This window comes from Callospermophilus lateralis, chromosome Y (assembly GCF_048772815.1).
Source record: "Callospermophilus lateralis isolate mCalLat2 chromosome Y, mCalLat2.hap1, whole genome shotgun sequence".
Lineage (NCBI taxonomy): Eukaryota > Metazoa > Chordata > Mammalia > Rodentia > Sciuridae > Callospermophilus > Callospermophilus lateralis.
This window is the reverse complement of record NC_135326.1, coordinates 11,410,778-11,431,375: the sequence shown is the minus strand read 5'-3', so window position 1 is coordinate 11,431,375 and position 20,598 is coordinate 11,410,778. Positions and strand designations below refer to the sequence as shown.

The following is a 20,598-nucleotide window of genomic DNA, read 5'->3' as shown; positions in this document are numbered from 1 at the left end:
AGTTCCTTTCCTGCTTTGCATCATGACCTTTTCTGTTTGATATCGGGGCAAACACCTGACCAGACCTGTGGGATCCCCAGAGTCAGGTCTCTGCATAAGACTTCCTAACAGTCGAAGTAGAACATCTACACTAAGCACAAGGCACCCATTTTATTTCCACCGCACATTGCTGCCCTAGAGGACTGCCTTCCTTCCTCCCCCACCCTCTCTGCTGGGGATGGAACCCTGAGCATCAGAGCCAACCCCAACTGCTTCCTTTCATAGCTCAGGCTGCCTCCTCAAAGCAACAGAGGCCAGGAGGTGATGAGAATTACTAAAATAGTTTTCAAATTGTTTTCATTTTTAGATATTATATTTGGGTCATATATATATGATATCTTTAAACAGTGTTTCAAAAATTTGAAGACTGTGTCTTTCTAAGTCGCTTGAGGTCGCATCAGGTGGAAAAAAAAAATATGTTATATAGTTCTTTCTTTTTCTTTGAGGTACTGGGGAATAAACCCAGTGGGGCTTGACCTGGACCTCTGAGCTACACCCCCACCTTTTCCTTTTATTTTAAGAGAGGGTCTCACTGACCTTGGGCTCCTCCAGCCTGAGCCTCCCTGAGAAGCTGTGCTTTGTTTTTGTGTTGAGGTTAAACCCTGGGCCTCGCCATGCTCAGAAAGCACTCTAGGGCTGAAGCCTAGCTCAGCGCCAGGCGTCACCTCTGTACCTGAGGCTAAGCCAAGGCTTCCCACCTGGATTAGTTCCCAGCACAGCTGAAAAGCTCCGCCTAGCATCTGTCACTCTACCCAATTTCAGCCAGTGATTGGATGACGTTAGCTGTCAGTCACGATGCAGAGGCGGGCCTGGAGGCCATCCATCCGGGATGCTGGGGGAACTGTCCAATCAGTGCGCAGAGGAAGGGGGAGGGCGGGCTTCCGCAATCTCGCGGGCTTTTCTTCCTTACCGACTGGGCTCCTCCTTCTCGGGGCTGAGTTCTCTGCTCCAGAAATCCGGGGACTCTGCGCAGCCTGTGTCCCTGGGGCTCTCCTGTACCCGGAGGTTCCTCCAGAGGACACCGGGTCACCACGGGGAAGCCAAAAATGGTGAGTTTGCGACTAGAGCTGAAGGTAGGCGGTCAGCACCTGCCTTGGGGCCCAGCGCGGGTGAGCTGCAGAGGGCATCGGAGTCCGCGCTGGAGGGTGGCCCTGTGCCCTGTCCCCTGGTTCCCTGGGTTTGGAAGGGCGGCTCAGGTCCCTGGTGTCCCCTTTGCTCCCTACTGGTGGCCCGACCCACTCTTCCCAACGTGGAGGAAGCAGGGCCACAAATGCACCTTCCTCCTCCCAGGGGAGCTCCTCCGGAGGCTGCTGTTTGTCCTCCAAATTGCAGGCGCCTCCTGCCTTCTAAAACCCACCTTCCCTCCACCTCACAGCTCAGCCAGACGTTCGTTCTTCCCACTCGGGACAAATGGACACCGTCTGCTAATTGTCACTTTTCATCTAGTGAAGTATTGGAAAGAATCTTCCTCCCTCCCTCCCTCCCTCCTTTCCTCCCTCCTTCCGCAGCCTTAACTTGTGATCCTCCTGCTTCAGCCTCCCACGTATCTGGAATGACAGTCCTGTGCCACTGTCCCTGCCAAGAAGAACACTTTTGAAAGCATTTTTTTCTATTTGTGAATATTATTCTTGAGGGGAAAGAATAATCACTTAACACTTCCTTGTGTTTGGTCCAAATAACTGCCTTAAAGGGAATAAGGAGGTTGTTTATAGATCCCAGGGATATGGAATCGTGGGCTTCATCAATAGAGTATAACTGCTCCCTTTTCTGATAGTCCATGATGTAGAGTCACCCCAGTCATGTAGTCACGTAAGCACACAGGGTAATAATGATGTAGGGACAAAGGAGGCAAGGCACTGAAGATAGCCAGAAACAGTTTTATCTGGCTGCAGCCAGTCTCAGAGGGCCCAGCTTTTGCTGTAATCAATCAATCAATCCCCTGAACCCCAAGTTCAGGTGGTTTCAGAATTTTATACTCATCATGTAAGGGGAGGGACTCAGAAGTTCACATTGTAATACTGAGACCCTCAAATAACTCTCAGACCACACAGTCTCATTCCAGTTAAGCCTTTATTGCTGGCTCCTGGCAGACACTCTGCTCTCGAAACAATGAGATGGTCAAAGTGATGCACGTGCCTTCAGTTGACTCCATATTTAAGCACAAATACCATAAAAGGGACGTTTGGGAGTTCAGGCAGTGCAAGCAAGGCTGAAAGTTTCAGTCAGTTAGTCTCCAGTTGGCACCATAGATCATTCTTTTTTTTTTTTTTTTTTTTTTTTTTTAAAGAGAGTTGGGGGGGGAGAGAGAGAGATAGAGATAGAGAGAGAGATTTTTAATATTTATTTTTTAGTATTTGGCGGACACAACATCTTTGTTTGTATGTGGTACTGAGGATCAAACCCGGGCCGCATGCATGCCAGGCGAGCACGCTACCGCTTGAGCCACATCCCCAGCCCGGCACCATAGATAATTCTGTGTTCTTGGGGGCTTTTCATGAAAAAAAGAATACAAACTGCCCCAGTCATGACTTTTTTGTGTGTCATGGCTGAGTTCACAAAATGGAGTTACCATAGTCAAGTTGTCACATACACACATAAAAGCCACTTTTTGTTTCTCTGTTCTGGCTAGGATCTCCCTCTTTGAGAAACCAGATTTAAAGAGAAGAGTTTATGTAGCTAGGTTAATGGGGTTTATTAGGAACCATCAAGAAAATGGAGTCTAATCTGAGCCTAGGAAAACCAGAAAAACACCTGAGAAATTGAAATATTAGTGTCCCATGACCCTGGGCAGGTCCTAACAAGGGATAATGAAGTAGCTCCCAGTAAAACAGGGAGATGCTAATGAAACCACCCTAGGCTGTTCCTGCCCTGGTTTCTGCTCCCTGCCCCATCAGTCCACCAGTTACCTACCCTTTGTCCTTCCACTTGCATCCCCCATCACATGCACAATAAAGAGAAAGAACAGGAATGTGGGAGAACAAAAGGCCACCTTAGGTATAAAAGGGAGAAGACCTCGGTTTTCCAGGGATTTCTCTTTTCCAGTCGCCATCTTCCTGGGGGGTGGGGGCGAATCTTTTCTGCTCTTCCTTAATTAAGCCTTCCACTTTCCACTCTCCACGTGCTTCTCTGGTGTTATACTTCAGCATTTGGGGAAGCAAGGACCCGTCACAGTAAACACGGGTAACACTGTAGATCCTGACCTGAACCTTGGGCTCCTCCTGCCTCAGGCTCCCCAAGCAACTTCTTTTGTTAATTGTTGTTTGTTTCCGTGGTGAGGGTAACACCCAGGGCATCACCCATGCTGGGAAAGCAGTCTCCCCGAGCCATAGCTCAATCCCATCCTTACCAAGTTCCAAGCAAAGGCTTCTAACTTGGAATTTTTTCCAGCCCAGCCAAGACTTGTCACCTGAAAAGAACTGTCACTCTAGGCAATTTTAGTTAGTGATTGGATAACCTTAGCTGTCAGTCACACGGCAGAGATGTTCCTGGAGGTGGCCCATTAGGGATGCTGGGGTGGAACTGTCCTCACCAACTCGGCTCTTTCCTTTCCGGGCCCCATGTGCTCTGCTCAAAAAGCCTAGGTGATTCTGAGCAGCCAGTGTCCCCGAGATCTCTGGTGTCTGGAGTTTCCTCAAGAGAACACCAGGTCCCCAAGGAAGACAAAAATGGTGAGTTTGTGACGAGGGCTGAAGGTACGTGGTCAGCACCTACCTTGGGTTTCCCACAATTGGGTGAGCTGCAGAGCCTGGCGGAGTTGCCTCTGGAGGTTGCCCTGGGTCTCTGTCCCCTGGTCCTGGGGGTTGGGCTGGATGGTAGATCCTTAAAGTCACCTCGCTGGCAGCTGATCCTGAGCCTCTGTCCACTGGTCCTGCGGGGTGAGCTGGATGTTGGGTGCCCTACCTCTGTCCACTGGTCCCTCGGGGTGAGCTGGGTGTTGGGTGCCCTAGGTTGGTGCAGAGGGTGCAGTCTAGTCCTTCATGGTGGATGGCCCTGGGCTTCTGCTCTCTGGGCTGGTCCCTGAGGTCAGCTGCAGAGCATGAGGCCCAGTTCCCACTGGCAGGTGACCTTGAGCCCTGTCCCTGTCCCTTGGCTTCCATTTTTGAATGGGTGCCTCAGGTCCCTGGCTTCCCCTCCTCTCCCTGCTGGTGGCCCACACCCTCTCTTCCAAATGTGTAGGAAGCAGGATGGCAAATCTACTTTTCTTCCTCCAGTTTAGTTTCTCCATAGGCTGCTGTAGGTCCTTCATTTGCAATTGCCTGCTGCGTTCTAAAATGCCATCTTCCTCTTCTCTTCCCATCCTTCTCAAATATCTGGTCTTCCTCCTGTGTTTCCAATGGACACAGTCTATTAATTTTCACTTTCTCTCTAGTGAAGTATTGCAAGGAATATATTGTTTTTATGTTGGGGATCAAAACTAGAGAAGCTTTATCAGTGAAATCCTCAGGCACACCCCCTCCCTTATTTTTTATTTATTTATTTTTTTAAAGTGTGATTCTATCTCAGTTGTTTTGTATGTTCACTTCCAGGTTGTGATCCTCCTGGCTCAGTCGCCTGTGTCCCTGGCATTGCAGGCCTGTGCCCCTATCCCTGGCAAGAATAACACTTTTGAAAGCATTTGTTTTCTGTTCTGAATATCATACTTGAGGGGAAAGAATAATCACTTGACACATCCTGTGTTTGGGTAAAATAGCTGCTTTAATGAAATAAGGCACCTCTTATAAGGGATATTGAATCTTGGTCTACATCCCCAGCCCTTTTTTGTTTGTTAGTTTTTGCAGAAGTTATTTATTTGTTTTACTTGGTTTTCATTACTTGTACATGGCAGTAAAAACATTTTGACACATTATACATAAACAGAGTTTAACTTCTCCTTTTTGTGGTTGTACATAATGGTCATTTAGTCATATACGCACATAGGATAATGATGCTTGATTTATTATACTGTCCTTCACCCCCAGCCCTTTTAAACTTTATTTTCAGACAGGATCTGGCTATGTTGTCTAGCCTCACCTGGAACATGTGATCCTCCTGCCTCAGCTTCTCAATTCTGTTGGAATTAAAGGCTCTGGCCACCATACCTGAAGAATATAGTTTATTTTGACTCAAATATTAATGACCATCCTCAGGAACATGAGGATGTTCATTTAACTTATCCTGAATGATGTATGTGTTCCACTCTGGAAGAAATTACATTTTTTATTTTTTTTTTTAATACCAAGGATTGAACCCAGGGGTAATTAACTAGTGAGCCATATCCACAGCCCTTTTTATATTTTATTTTGAGGCCTGATTGTCTTTAGGGCCTCACTAAGTTACTGAGGCTGGCTTTGAATTTAGCAGTCCTCCTGACTCAGTTTCTCAACCTGCTGGTTTTGTAGTTGTGCTCCAGTGTGCATAGCCGAGAAGAACATTTGTGAAGAAAGTTATGTAAGAATACATTAACCAGTTGCATTGGTAGGATCATCAGATCGGTGACTACAGTAAAAAGGGTTGGGGGATTTCTTCTTTAGGTCTGTTATTACATTGTTAGCTTTGGAAGATGGTGCTTATATGTCAAATAAGGTTGGTAATATATACTGAGAAGTTTATTTGTTCTGAGAATTTTGAACTAACACAGAAATTGAGGTAATTGGCTTTTAAAGGGCTTACGATAGCCCAAGATAATTTTTGCCATTCATCCAGAACCCTGTCTTACTGCCTTCATGGTGGTTTAGTTCCCCAAAGTCAAGTGGTCTGAAGTTCCATTGATATAGAGCAAGTTCATAGAGAATTTCAGTTCATACCTGCAAAAATTCTTTGCTTCTCCTTTTATCTTTCTTAGGAATAAGCACCATATCCGATTTTCTCAGGCAAGTTTCCTTTGGACACCTCACAGAGTCCTATGTTCTCAATCACTAGTGTTTCCTGGGCCTGCCACAATGTGCCCACAGGTATCATGTATCCTGCATCGTTCAAGGAATTTTAGGCACTTGGTCAGCTCCTCTTAGAGGGCAGTCTAAGGTGTAAAGTACAGCCTTTGGGGGATCAGCTGGAAGTCTTGGGGCTAAGGAATGTTCTAGAACAAGTGTCATCTAGACAACTAACTTCTTGGGACTTATTTTTCCCAAGCCCTGTTCCCATTCCTTGGAGACAGGTGTGCAGTCAGCCTGTGGATGCTGGTGCTGAGGGGCCAGGTCACCAGTGATTCCTGACCCTTGCAATCTCTCACAGTGTGAAAGAACAAAAACTATCCCAGAGCCTAAGGACGAGCCACCCCAGTGCAGTGCTGTGAAAACCCGAAAAGCCTCATAAGCTGGAGTCATGGTCCAGGTCTCTTGGGAGAGTGATCATACAGTGCTTCAGTGGGTATGTCCAGGTGTGAGGATGTCCCGGCTGGCAGGGACCTTCCGTACTTCTTGAGCCTATTAGGTTTGCTTCCTCAGCACCAGCCATTTTGTCTTTATCACTTTGAAATGATCTGCTTATTATCTGAAGCCCAAGTTTATTTATTAAAAACCAAATATGGTGAAATATTATGAAAAAGAGAAGACAGAGGGGATTTTAGAAAGTCTACTTACATTTTCATTTGTTAAATATTCTAATTTGCAGCAACATTCAGTGGTGCACCCCTGTACCTTTTGGTGCTCCAGATGTTGAGGCAGGAAGGTTTAAAGTTTGAGGACATCTTTACCAACTTAGGGAGACCCTATGCAACTTGATGAGACTTCAAAGATTGGGGATGTGGTTCAGTGGTCAACTGCCTCTGGGTTCAATCACAAGTATTAAAAAAATATGCCTCATCTTTGTGCCACCACGCTGGCAGCTAGACTATTAGCTTATGAAATTTAGCAGTTACATAATACTATATTCATACTCACTGTGATCTCTACAAGATTTTCACTGATCTTAGATATGGTCCACTATTTCCATTTTTAGGCGTAGTTTCTGTTAAGTTCACCAAGAAGTACAGCACTCCTGGTCCTGGATTTCACAAAATTTACTAAAATGCTCAGGGTTTTTTCAGAGAGAGTAGATCTTGGGGAAGTTCAGTCTCCTAAAATCTGAAGTGCACACCACCACACCAGGAGTTATAATGACTTTTAAAGATAAGTCACCCATTTCTCTCAAAGTGGAAACAGTATTGAAAATCAGTTTCCTTGCTTTTCTTCATAGTTTTGAAATTTGTATATATAACTCTTCCTCTTTCCTTTATGCCACAGTCTGGCTGCAGCAAGATAACCGGGGGGTGATGAACAACTTGTGTAGGTTGATACAGCAGGAGTGGGAGCCATTTATTGTAGGACCGGAGGGGTATATATACATTCCACACAGCTTATCTTAATTAACATAAACTAGATACAGCAGTCAACCAATAAGGAATCTCCACACTTAATGGCTCGCTGGCGTTACTTCATAAACCACTCCCCCTGGCAAAATGCCAGGCGCCCTCTTGACTTGTTTACAGATCCTAACATTTCCCCCTTTTGTTTAATTTAAATAACAACCATAGTGGTTTTTACACAAACACCATAAATAGTCTGCTACAAGCAGAAGGGGAGGATACAACATGCCACAATACCAAGCCAATTGATGGCTCCATGCAAGAAGCCCTTTGAAAAAATTATACCAGCAATAACACTGTTAGCAAAGATACTGAGTTACAGTTTGTTGTAGATTACAGTTTGTTGTCTCAATCCAGGTAAAGCAGTGTCTCAATAGATTAACTCACAGTCCAGGTAAGTTCTGCAGGCAGCTAGCTTAAATCACAGTCCAGGTAAGTTCTGCAGGCAGCTAGCTTGATCCGAAGTCTCAGTAACACTGGAAATTCTTCCACCTTCGTCTTCACTGGCACTGGGACAAAGGCAGGAACTCCAGATGGCTAAAGAAAATCCTGTAGTATTCTAGCAGGCACTAAGAAAACACCCTTCTGAACAATTTAGTACATTATCTCAGGGTTTTTTACATTTGAAATAGGCCTTAATAGTGCTCATTACTCATTAGCTTCCAGGTGTGGGAGAACCATTGTAGTTACTGGCCTTGGAAATGATCAAACTTCAGGGACCCGGGCTGTCTTCTGGCTGCAGTGTCCCAGGCAGCCCCAGATGGCCCCGGGGAGAGTCCGGGGAGTGTTCTGGACTCAAACTGCCATTGGGCACAGCGAGCAAGAGCCTGCGAGACTGTGCCTCTGGTCAGGTTTGGATTTGGGCTCTCGCAGTGGTGTCCTGCTCCCTGGGCTGGAGGGTGGGGAAGAGCCAGCTGCCGCTGCTTGGAAAGTCCTTTCTGCGCCATGACTGGCTCGTGCATGTGACAGCCTTTATGTACCCTCCGGTAAATAAAAGTATTCAGTAATAGCCTTTTGTTGCAACTTTTTTCCTGATAATCCTTCTTCTTCTTAACTTTCTTTTTTTTTTTAATATTTTTTTATTTTTTAGTATTTGGTAGACACAACATCTTTGTTTGTATGTGGTGCTGAGGATCGAACCCGGGCCGCACGCACGCCAGGCGAGTGCGCTACCGCTTGAGCCACATCCCCAGCCCTTCTTCTTAACTTTCTTTTTCTTTCTGATTAGAGTTCCTGGACTTCCATCAACACATGCCCTAACTATTCTTGGTTCCACTGGGGTGTTTCCTTCTCTTAGCAATTTACTTAATACCCCTTCCATATTTTCATCATAAAGACAATACAATACACTGAGACAAAACAAGACACAAACATGCTGTATTAATCCTCTCCATCTTCTTAAAATGGTCATTCTTTCTTTCGCCCTGTCTGCTTAGGGATGAGCAGATTTGCTCCCGTCCTATCTTTTTATGGACGGGCAGCTTTTTTTTTCATCACCCCTGAGTGTCCCAGGGCTCCCCGTACGGGCCACCATCTGGTGCAGCCCAGCTGCAGCAAAATAACCGGGGGGTGACGATCAACTTGTGTAGGTTGATACAGCAGGAGTGGGAGCCATTTATTGTAGGACCGGAGGGGTATATATACATTACACACAGCTTATCTTAATTAACATAAACTAGATACAGCAGTCAACCAATAAGGAATCTCCACACTTAAAGGCTCACTGGCATTACTTCATAAACCACTTCCCCTGGCAAAATGCCAAGCACCATCTTGACTTGTTTACAGACCCTAACACCTTTACTCTTGCATTATTATGGAAAAGGTATTCAGTATGTAATATTGTTTCTTATGTATATATTTGTGAATCTTCCATGGTGTGGTAGTTGATTCACTTTTTTATTAAATTTATTTTTCATAGTGATTATAGTCTTATATAGTACATTAGTCAGGGTTCTCCATTGGAACAGAATTAACAAGAAGAATGAATACAAAAAGGAGATTTATTGGATTGTCCTAGGTGACCAGAAGCTGGAGAGTTTTCCATGGCCGTCTGCTGGCTGGGGAGCTGGATAAGTAGTAGTTGTGCAGCCCAAGGTGCTGAAGCCTCTGAACAAGAGAGATCAATGGTGCTACCCTAGTGTGAGATCCAATGCTTCTGGAAACTCCCTGGAGAATCACTGGCAGATCAGCTTTGGAAGAGTGAAGAAGGAAAAGTCTGATATCCTCAGGCAGTCACAGCAGCAGTGGAAAACCCATCTGTGTAGAATTGAGCTTGCATCTGCAGCTGCTCCATGTTGTTGCAACTTTTATTTCATGCAAACCACCATCCTATTTGATGATGTTACCCACACATATGGAGGTTTTCCAGTTTGCTATCCCACATGTCATTCACTTCTAGACACAGCCTCATGGCCAAACCCAGAAGCCCATCAATCATCAGTCTCTCTTAATCCCATCAAGGTGAAAATTCACATGAACCATCACATAGTATAATACACCCCTTCTCGCTAGCTCATAGTCTCAACTCTTTTCAACATCTTGGACTTGGCATGCAATTCTTTTTAATTATTTTTGGTTCAGTTAAGTAATGTTTGTAGAGGTATTTTGCATTTATGATCATGAGAGTAATTCATAGCTTCCTCATTTTATCAAGTTAATTTTTTTAAAAAAAAAGGTGAGAGAATTTTTAATATTTATTTTATTTTTTTTTAGTTTTTGGCGGACACAACATCTTTGTTTGTAAGTGGAGCTGAGGATCGAACCCGGGCCTCACGCATGCCAGGCGAGCGCACTACCGCTTGAGCCACATCCCTAGCTCCTATCAAGTTGATTTTGATAGTAATGTAACGTATGCCTCCAAAGAAATTAGAAGGTGTTTTCTCTGCTTCTGCATTCTCAAAAGAAATGTAGAAAATTGGTGGCAGTTCTGGAGTGTCTGGTAGCAGCCTGTAGGATGTCTAAAAGTCCTACATTTCACTTTTTTGATGGTAATGAGTTATTGAGTCAGTTTCTTCTCTAGGCACAGGCCCATGTGTTTTGTGTATTTGTCCTTCTGTGTATGTTGTAGGAGATGGTCTTTCTGAAATTATTGGGCCACTTCCTCTAAGTTATCAATTTGTGTCAAGTGCATGTTCATGATATTGTTGAAGAGCCCATGGATGGTAATGGTGGGTCTTTTAATTCTAATGGATAGATTCTGTGTCCTCAGTTTTCTTAATTGTTTATGTTATTTTATTTCTCATAGCTTTGTTTTAATTTATTTACTTTTATGTGTTGACAAGGAATGAACCCAGTGTGTAACTGGTGCTAGGCAAGCTCTCTACACTGAGCCATAACCTCACTCCTGTCCTCTGTTTCCTTAGCCACATATTAGTTTGTCAGTGATGCTGATGTTCAGGAAGAACTTGGTTTTGCTGACTGCTGATTTCTTTTTTTTTTTTTTCCTATATTTTTTTCTTAATTTAAAAAAATTGTTCATAGATCTTTATTTATTTATATGTAGTGCTGAGAATTGAACCCAGTACCTCACACATGCAGGGAGAGTGTGCTACAGCTGAGCTCCAGCACCAGCCCCTGCTGATTTCTTGATTGTTGTTTCACCAACACCACCTCTTACCTGCCTGTGCTTAATTTACCCTTACCTTGCTCTTTTTTCTTTGCTTTCCTTAAGTATTGGGTCAATGATTGCTTTTATCTCTTCTTTTCTAATATGTGCTTTGGATAGTGTAGATACCCCCAGTGCTCCATCTCTGCTGTTTTCCATGTTGGACTTTTTAATTTCATTTTTCTAAACATGATCAAATTTACCCTTGAGTAACCTCGTCTTCCTATGTCTGTTTAGAGCCCTTTGTTGCATCTCCCATTGCTTAGAGGTTTTCCAGCTGCTTCTGATCTGATTTCTGCTTTAACTCCCATGTTCTTTGAGCCTACTTGGGATTTCACTGGCATTGCACACTTGTTGAGGTGAAGTTTATGGCTCAGAATGTGGCCTTTTCTGGGGAGTCGTACTATGATCCTGAGGAGGCTGTGTGTTTCACTGTTGACTAATGGCCAGGGGTCACAGACCCAACAGAGTTGTGGTGATGTCTCCCAATGTAGCCATGTATTCTTCATTGTCCTGGGAAGTTTTGTATGTCTCTGCCTGGTGTATTTTGACTTTGTTTCAGGTGCATGCATACTAGCAATTCAAGACAGTTACTTGAAAGTTTAGCCTAGAGCCACCACAGTGGCACATCCCTTTAATCCAAGCAGCTCAGGACTCTTAGGCAGGAGGATCAGAAGTTCAAAGGTAGGCTCAACAAGTTAGGCACTGAGCCACTTAGAGAAATTCTCTCTCAAAATAGAAATAATTAAGAATAAAATAGGGCAGTGAATGTGGCTTATTTGTTATGCACCCTTTGGTTCAATCCTTGGTACAAAATATAAATAAAGAAAAAAATAAGTGAATAGAAAAACATTAATCCCAGGGATTCTGGAGTCTTATCTTACTCAGGCACGGTCAATCTCACGTCTGGTATTTTTCCATTCATGAGTTAAGTTTTCCTGTTCCTCAGTATTCTTTGTACATTTTTTAAAAGTGAATGAAATTTATTTCTTGGGGATGGGGTTGTGGCTCAGTGGTAGAGTGCTTGCCTAGCATGCATGAGGCACTGGGTTTGATTCTCAACACCACATACAACTGAAAGAAGTTCCATCAACAACTAAAAAAAAAATTAAAAACAGAAAATATGTTTTTCCTTTTCTCCTATACTATGGTTCCTGTTTGTTGAAGGCTTCATGCCTTTGCTTAGAGACTAGGTGTCTGAGCTATTTTTAGTGAATTATTTTGTGTTCAGTTCCTTTGAAAGATTTCCCTGAATGGTAGGGTCATCTGAAAGAATGGAAACTTTAGGAGTTTCAGAGCTGACAGGCTGTGAATTTGGAGACTGATACCCAGCAGCTGTGCTCTCTGACATTTCACCATGAGGGCTGGCCACAGCTGCAGGTAGCTGTAATGCAGTAGTAGAAGCAGCCAACAAAATAGCAGAGAAAGAACAATCCCTCTTCAGGTTGAGCGTAGTAAAAGTCCCTAATGTGTATGAGTCTTTAGGCCATTGACAAGCTTGTTTCCATATAAGAAATAAAAACTTCACTCTCCAATATATTGCCCCAATTTCCTTTTTAATGTCCTCAAAACTTGTTTATGTGTAAAAGTAAAAGCCCAGCTGTGCTCAGGCCTCAGGCTTTAGGAATTTTTTTTTGGGGGGGGAGGGGTCTATGGTGTCACAATCAATTATTGCTACCAGATCTCAGTGTCCCTTGGCCTCATTTCTTTCTACACCCAAAACTATAAAAGAACAGTAGAAACAGCAAAATCTCACTTGTCTGGTTTTTGTGAGTAATTGTGCTGGAGCCTGTGCTTTAACACACAGTGGTGCTATTTAAAACTCTGCTGTGCCTTTGCTCTGCAGATCCCCACCTAGAGAGAGCAACCAGTGCTGAGCATGTGGGTCATGGTCCTCTTTTTAATGTTTCCTCCTGGTCTGTGTGAACTTCCTTCTTTTCTCAGAATATCTCGGTGGTTTTATTTGGGGGAGCATACTGTGGAGTGAAACCTCAGGTGCTTCACCACTAAATCAAATCCCCAGAACCTTCCTCCTTAACTTTTATTTTTGTTAACTTTTATTCAGGATTTTGCCAACTTGATTAGGGCCTAATTAAGTTGCTAAGGCTGGCACTGAACTTGCAAGCCTCCTGCCTCAGGTTTCTGAACCTGGGTATTATTGAGACCTGATTTCTAAAAGAAACTCTCTGAAAATTTCTTTGTCAAATTTTAGGTGATGGTTGAGCCGGTAGACAATAGTTTGCTTTCTTGCTAGATGCAGGCTGTTTGTTTACTTAAATCCTTTTAAGGAATTTCTGCTGATTTTTTACAGTGATTACTTCTGATGTAGAAGAGTGAGATTTGGTCTTAGGCATTAATATATTTCCATGGTTGAGCTGGAGTTGTGGCTCAGTAGTAGAACACTCACCTAGTACATGTGAGGCCATGGGTTCAATCCTCAGTACCACATTAAAAAATAAATAAATGAATAAATAAAGATATTGAATTCAATTACAATTAAAAAACAAAATATTTTAAAGAAGATAATTCTGGGACTGGGATGTGGCTCAAGCGGTAGCGTGCTCGCCTGGCATGCGTGCGGCCCGGGTTCGATCCTCAGCACCACATACAAACAAAGATGTTGTGTCCGCTGAAAAACTAATAAATAAATTTAAAAAAATAAAGAAGATATTTCCATGGTGATTTTAGTGTAAATTGCCCCAAACTGAAGAAGATGTGTGTAGTCTGTTGTCAGTGACCAGGCCCTCACACTGAGATGTCAGGCCAGTGTCCAGCATCAGATAGGGTCAGGCTGAAGGGATCGTGAATGTTAAACCATGGCTGCTGTACTGCACTCTTCTTTATGACTGCTTCATGGAGCTGATGTGAACCTTTCAGGGCTTTGGGGCATGATGACATTGTTGTTCTGATGGTTTGGATTGTGTTTCCACTTTTGTTCTATTTCATGGCCGGAGTGAGATGGTTCCAGGCTCCCCATTGTGTCATTTTGCTATGAGTGTTGAATTGTTTTTCTTCTTATCACTAGGGAATCATATAACATGTTCTTCTACAAAACTAAATTTCCACAGGTGCAATGGTGCATGATTGTGTTCCTAGCAGCCTTGGAGGATGAGGCAGAAGAATCATAAATTTAAATGCTACCCTCAGCCTCTCACAAGGCCCTGAGGAAGTTTTTGAGTGCTGTGTCAAAATGGCATATGTACTGGGGATGTGGCTCAGTCATTAAGTGCCCTATGGTCAGTCCCTGCTTATTTACTTTCTAAATGTTTCTGACCACAAATAAATATAATGGATTTTTTTGTCAGTTCATTAAAAGTGTTTTAGTATTTCATATTTGAATGTATAATAAATGGATTTTTGACTACGGAATTAGTGCCTTTGCCACCAGATTCGAGTTTGCCTAGACCATCATTGTGATCTGTATCCAAGACACCTGCTCTCACTCATCTTTCCATGCTGTGAAGGCCAGCCCACTGAAGCCTTCCTCATGGTCTGTTACTCACCTCTGCTGATACTGTGCTGCTCAGGAGATCACATGTTTTAAGTCCTTGAGAATGGTTGTGTGTCAGTGGCAGGGGCACCTTCTGGCAGGTGATATTTTTGGCTGTTCCATCACGGGGCAGACATCATAGTATTGTTATGATCGTACATGAAGTGGCGTGTTTCACACCCAAACTGTATTAGATAGGTGAGGATTCTGGGTTGCAACCCTGCTTCTTTATCACACCCTATAAATGCTTCTGTCTTAGGTTTGTTTGCACCACCATCATTACAGGCAGGAGGAAACTCTTTCACAACAGACACCAGTGCACATGTGGCCTACTCTTGACCAAACTGCCCTTGAGTGGAACATGTCTATGTGGAACATGACCTTATGGTAGTGAAGTGATTGCTTTTCAGTAGGTTATTGACAATTCTTGTACATTCGTTGTTGCTATGAGATTTAGAAATTCATGTCTGCTTTTCAATAAGAAAACTGTTTTGAGACTTACAAAACTTTGCAAGGTTTTTGTTTGGACAAGGTGACATCTTTGGGTCATTGAGTTATATGTAAGACATGTTCCATCTTTCAACTTACCTAATTCTGCTTTGACAGTAACCTTGAGAAATCATCAAATTTTTGTGTTTATTAATCATTGTGCATGTTTACTATTTTATTAATTTTTTAATGGAGAAATGTACCTGCAAACTTCTAGTTGTTCTCTTCTTGTAATCCCACAACATGAATCCCTAGTTCACAAATTCTGGCAACCTGAGTGTCAAGTTGTCTAAATGTTGTCTGTAGGGGAAGCTTCTTTGTGATCAATGCTCAGAAGTCATGGGTGGGGACTGTTCTAGGCATTTCCTTAAAGAAGGAACAATAGACTTTCAGAAAGAATCAAGAGATCAGTGAATGCAGTGTTGTCTATATTAACTGTGTAGGCACACTGACCCACTGTGGTTGGTAGAATCTCTCTCAGTTGCTGAGTTCTGTGATTGCAACAATGTCCTACTCAGTCAGCTTTCTTTCCTCAGGGTAAGTACTCTCGAGGGTGCTAATATTAGCTCTCAACTTCCGAGAAGGTTGTTAGGACATGTAATAGAGGTGTAGCCAACAAAGTGACCCAGGATCCTGTGTTACTTCCTGTGAACTCACCAATGGTAGGGAGAAAATCACTAAATTGCTTGCCTTCTGAGTGGCCCAATTCTACTGTTAAAATGTTTGTGAGGAATTGAGTGCAGAAAAGTTTTGTTGGACCAAATCATGGAATTAATCAGAAATTCATAGAATCATGTGAACATCAAGCATATTGAGTACATATTTCTTCTGCTGTCAATCTGTCCTGACCTCCAGTAAACATTTGTGGGATATTTTAGATCTCAGTGACCTTTGAGGATGTGGCTGTGAACTTCACCCAGGAGGAGTGGGCATTGCTGGATCCTTCCCAGAGGAACCTTTACAGAGATGTGATGCTGGAAGTCCTCAGAAACCTGGCTTCTATAGGTAATAATGATGTTTTATTTTAAATTAATCTAATAGAGAACTCATGTTTATTTTGGTCATTTATATAGAACATGTAAAGGGAATCCATTGTTGAATTATTGCAGCATAAAAGGCACCTACAAGTTTGGCAAAGCATTTCTGTCTCCTAAAAATTCCTAAAGATTGTTCTGGTTTCTCATTTCAGAAAACAAATGGTATGAAAAAGACATTGAAGATGAGATCAAAAATTCTGAGATTATTCTAAGGTAATTGTACCCACAAGAGGAGTTCTTGAGGGAATGTGAGAAAGTCATATAATTTTTAAAACAGACCAACCCAAGAAGTATGCATAATTTGAAATGTATTTATTCTTATAAGATTTTTTTTACTAGAAATGTATACTTAACTGTAACAGATATTCAGTCTTTTCCAAGTACTTGGCATGCCAAAAGTATAGGAAATTGCATGTGAATATCACTATTTGGATAATTACCATAGGGAAGCTGCATTGCAAAGGATTATTTCCTTTGGATATCTTGATTTTCAGGCAATTTGAACACATCAGGAAACCTAGCCTTTACCTGATGTTGGTAGTAATGTAAGCCTAGGACCCATAAATAAGTATAAAATCATGAATGAATCAAGTATTGATAATGTGCTAGTCATTCTTCAAAGAAGCCATGTGGTAAACCTCAACAGCCAAGAAGATAGTGTGGGGAAACTTTCAATGAGATTCTAGTTCTTAACTGGACAAAAAAAAATTTTAATAGAGTAAGTCCATGTGGTTGTTATATGTGTGCCAAGGACTTCATATGCCCTTCATTCCTTCATAGGCACATCACATCTCACTCTGAACACAAATTCTACAAGCCTGAGAAATGTGAAGAGAAGCCATGTGAATTTAAACAGCACAGGCAATCCCTGGTTTCTCTTAAAAGTGTTCACACACAAATGTTAATACAAACAGAAGATGGACCCTATGAACGTACAGTATGTGGGAAAGTCTCCAGTTGTTCAAGTGACATTCAAAGGCATGAAGATACTCATACTGGGTGGCAACCCTATGAATATCAGCAATGTGGTGAAGCCTCATCTTCTCTCACAGATGTTCAACGACACATGAGAACACACAGTGGAGGAAAACCTTTTCAATGTGAGGTATGTGGGAAAGCCTTTCAGTTCTCCTCGTTAGTTAGAAGACATGAAAGAATTCATTCTGGAGAGAAACTCTATCACTGTAAACAAGGTGGTCAAACCTTTATTTCACACACAAATCTTCAAAGGCACAGGATCACACACACGGGGAATGCACATTTTAAACGTAAGGTATGTGGGAAGGACTTTGCTTATCCCAGTTTACTTAGAATACATCAGAGAACACATACTGGAGAGAAGCCCTATGAATGTAAGCACTGTGGAAAAGCCTTTGCTAGATCCAGTGAACTTCGCATACATGAAAGAACTCATACTGGAGAGAAGCCCTATGAGTGTAAGCAGTGTGGGAAAGCCTTTGTTACATCCAGTCACCTTCACTCACATGAAATAACTCATACTGGAGAAAAGCCCTATGAATGTAAGCAGTGTGGAAAAGCCTTTGCTAGATCCACTGACCTTCAGATTCATGGAAGAACGCATACTGGAGAGAAGCCCTATGAGTGTAAGCACTGTGGCAAAGCCTTCAGTCATTTCTCTGGCCTTCACTCACATAAAAAAATTCATACTGGAGAGAAGCCTTATGCTTGTGATCAGTGTGGCAAAGCCTTTGCTAGGTCCAATACCCTTCACAGACATGAAAGAACACATAATGGGGAGAAGCCCTATGAATGTAAGCATTGTGGAAAAGCCTTTGCTAGTTCTAGTTACCTTCCCAAACATGAAAAATCTCATACTGGAGAAAAGCTCTATGAATGTGAGCAGTGTGGCAAAGCCTTTTCTACATCCAGTTACCTTCAGATTCATGGAAGAACACATACTGGGGAGAAGCCCTATGAATGTAAGCAGTGTGGAAAAGCCTTTGCTAGATCCACTTCCCTTCAGATTCATGGAAGAACACATACTGGAGAGAAGCCCTATGAGTGTAAGCAGTGTGGAAAAGCCTTCACTCATTTCTCTGGCCTTCACTCACATAAAACAATTCATACTACGGAGAAGCCTTATGCATGTAAGCAGTGTGGAAAAGCCTTCACTCGTTCCTCTGACCTTCACTTACATAAAAAAATTCATACTGGAGAGAAGCCTTATGCATGTAAGCAGTGTGGCAAAGCCTTTGCTGCATCCAGTAGCCTTCAAAGACATAGAAGAACACATACTGGGGAGAAGCCCTATGAATGTAAGCAGTGTGGCAAAGCCTTTGCTAGTTCCAGTGAACTTCAAAGACATGGAAGAACACATATCGGAGAGAAGCTCTATGGTTGTAAACAATGTGGAAAAGCCTTTGTTACATCTGCTCAGCTTCACTTACATGAGGCAACCCATAGTGCAGAGAAATCATACTCATGAAAACAATTGGCAAAGTCTTCTGTTAATAAGGTTTTACTCATTAACATGTAATAAGTTTTCTGTAGAAAAATTCTTTGAATGTGGTAAATCAATATTTCTTGTCCATTTCAAAGAGAAGAAAGTGCTCACATGTTTGAATCTATCTATCTATCTATCTATCTGTCATCTATCTATCTATCTATCTATCTATCTATCTATCTATCTATCAATAGCACTGGGGATTTAGTCTGGTGGTCATCTATCACAGAGCCATGGTGAAGGCGATCTCCCACTCACTGTCTTGACAGGATCACAGTGAGGGTGAATGCTGGCAAAGCTGCACTGGTTGGTGGGAAACAGAAAGCATGAGACCCTTTTTTATATAATTGGGACTTTTCATTTTCATGCTTATGTTTCTGACAGGAGGCATGAGTATGTTAAATGTGAAACAAATTAAATTTCAGATGGCTAGAACATAACAGGTAGTTCATGCCTTGAAGGCTGTTCTGCTACCCCTCAGCATATCAAGGACAAAGTAGAAGGCTGTTCTTCTATCTCAGTACATTGAGGACAAATGTGATATTGTACAACAATCATCCTCTGAAAAGTCACGAGAATTTTAGACACCACATCGATTATATCAACTAGAACCCAAGCTCTTAGAAAACCTAATTATTATGCTTATTTTTCAAAGCCCACCATATGTAGTCTCATTTTTGATTGAGGAAAGTTATATTATACACTTAGGAAAGTTAAAACATATAAAGGTATATTCTCTTTTTATAACCCCTTTTTTACTTTACATAGGGATTTATGATGAACATAGTTAATATTGGCGGAAAGTGGACTGATGTTTAGAACTTACTTTCTATTGAGAAAGATTATAAAGATATGAGAACTAGTGCACCTTGACTGAGAAACAAAGAAACTCTTTCAGAAAGCAGCTCAACCAGGTTTATGAGAATAAATTTAGGAAGTAATTAAAGTAGCCTTATAAGGTATATTTTTAGAATAATGTTAGAAATATTATCCTATTTAGACTTTGGGGTTTAGAAATTCTGAAGTTTTCAGTTGTATGGGTTTCGGATATATTTTAAGAATGATTTATAAACTTTAGGATATTTTAAGTATAAGATTTAAGGGGACTTTTATAGATGAGAATTTTAGATTAGAAATAAAGTAAAGGTGTACTTTAAACTTCAAGGTTAATGATAGGTTCGGAGACTTAGAGTCTGGTTTCATAGTTTGGCATTAGTCAATAAGAAAATAGTAAATCTTGGGAAAATCTGAAAAATGTAAATTAGTGATGCATTTTATTAATGATTCTGTACTTTTAATAATTAAATAACTAAAGGTTATATCCTGGAAAAATGGAAATTAATGTTACGTTTTTTGTATCCCTAATCATGGTTAAGGAAATGTCATGTCTTGGCAAAAGTTTTAGATTGTATAATCAATGGCGTATCTGAATCTATAATGATGAGAAAATTTGCAATAAAAGATGGCCCAGAGAAAGCTGCATTAGAGCTCTCTCTCTCTGGAGATTTCTCCAACGGAAGGACTCCTGTCTCATCTTTTTGCCGACACCACTCATCCTTCAGGACCCCTGGACCCCGCGAGGGCAGGATAAGAACAGGATCAAGTCACCCTTTTCTCTACATGCCCTCACTACTGCAGTTCTTTCATCCTCACTGTGTCATGCAACTATTGATTTCTTTGACTTTTCTCACAACGATGCTGCCCACTGCTTTTTCTCAAAAATTAATTATTACTTCATGACTTCTCAATTTATTCTTTTGTGTGTTTCTAAAGTTTGGTTACACATTGTGTATGTGAGTTGAGACCTGTGCACTCCAGCATTCTGTAAAGATTGGCTAAATGTCTCTTTTTTCCTCCTTTGCTCCCTTCTTTCCTTCAGATTTCACCCAGGAGTGCTCCACCACTGAGCTTCCCCCTAGCCCTTTTATTGTTATTTTTTGAGATGGGGTGACGCTGGCCTCAAACTTGTGGTCACCCTGCCTCAGCCTCCTAGCAGCTGGGACCATAGAGATGTGCCCTTTTGTGCCCTGCTACTGGCCTCTTCCTTTTCCTTGGTGCCTTATTGTCCTGTTGATGACTCTGGGACCACCACTCTGTCACTCGTGTTTGTTCTAAGTCTCATGTGTTGTGTTGTATGTATGCACATTAAAA

General features: G+C 42.1%; 1 protein-coding gene across 1 annotated transcript; it reads left to right on the top strand.

The window, feature by feature from the left end:
* Positions 1–904: 904 nt before the first annotated feature.
* Positions 905–18,432, top strand: LOC143639798 (uncharacterized). The gene is given in 7 exon segments (XM_077107859.1): positions 905–1,088; positions 3,616–3,707; positions 4,566–6,384; positions 15,825–15,951; positions 16,136–16,196; positions 16,764–18,307; positions 18,310–18,432. Coding segments are annotated over 5 exon segments (1,815 nt in total). The 5' UTR covers positions 905–1,088; positions 3,616–3,707; positions 4,566–6,339; the 3' UTR covers positions 18,348–18,432.
* The last annotated feature ends 2,166 nt before the right edge of the window (positions 18,433–20,598 follow it).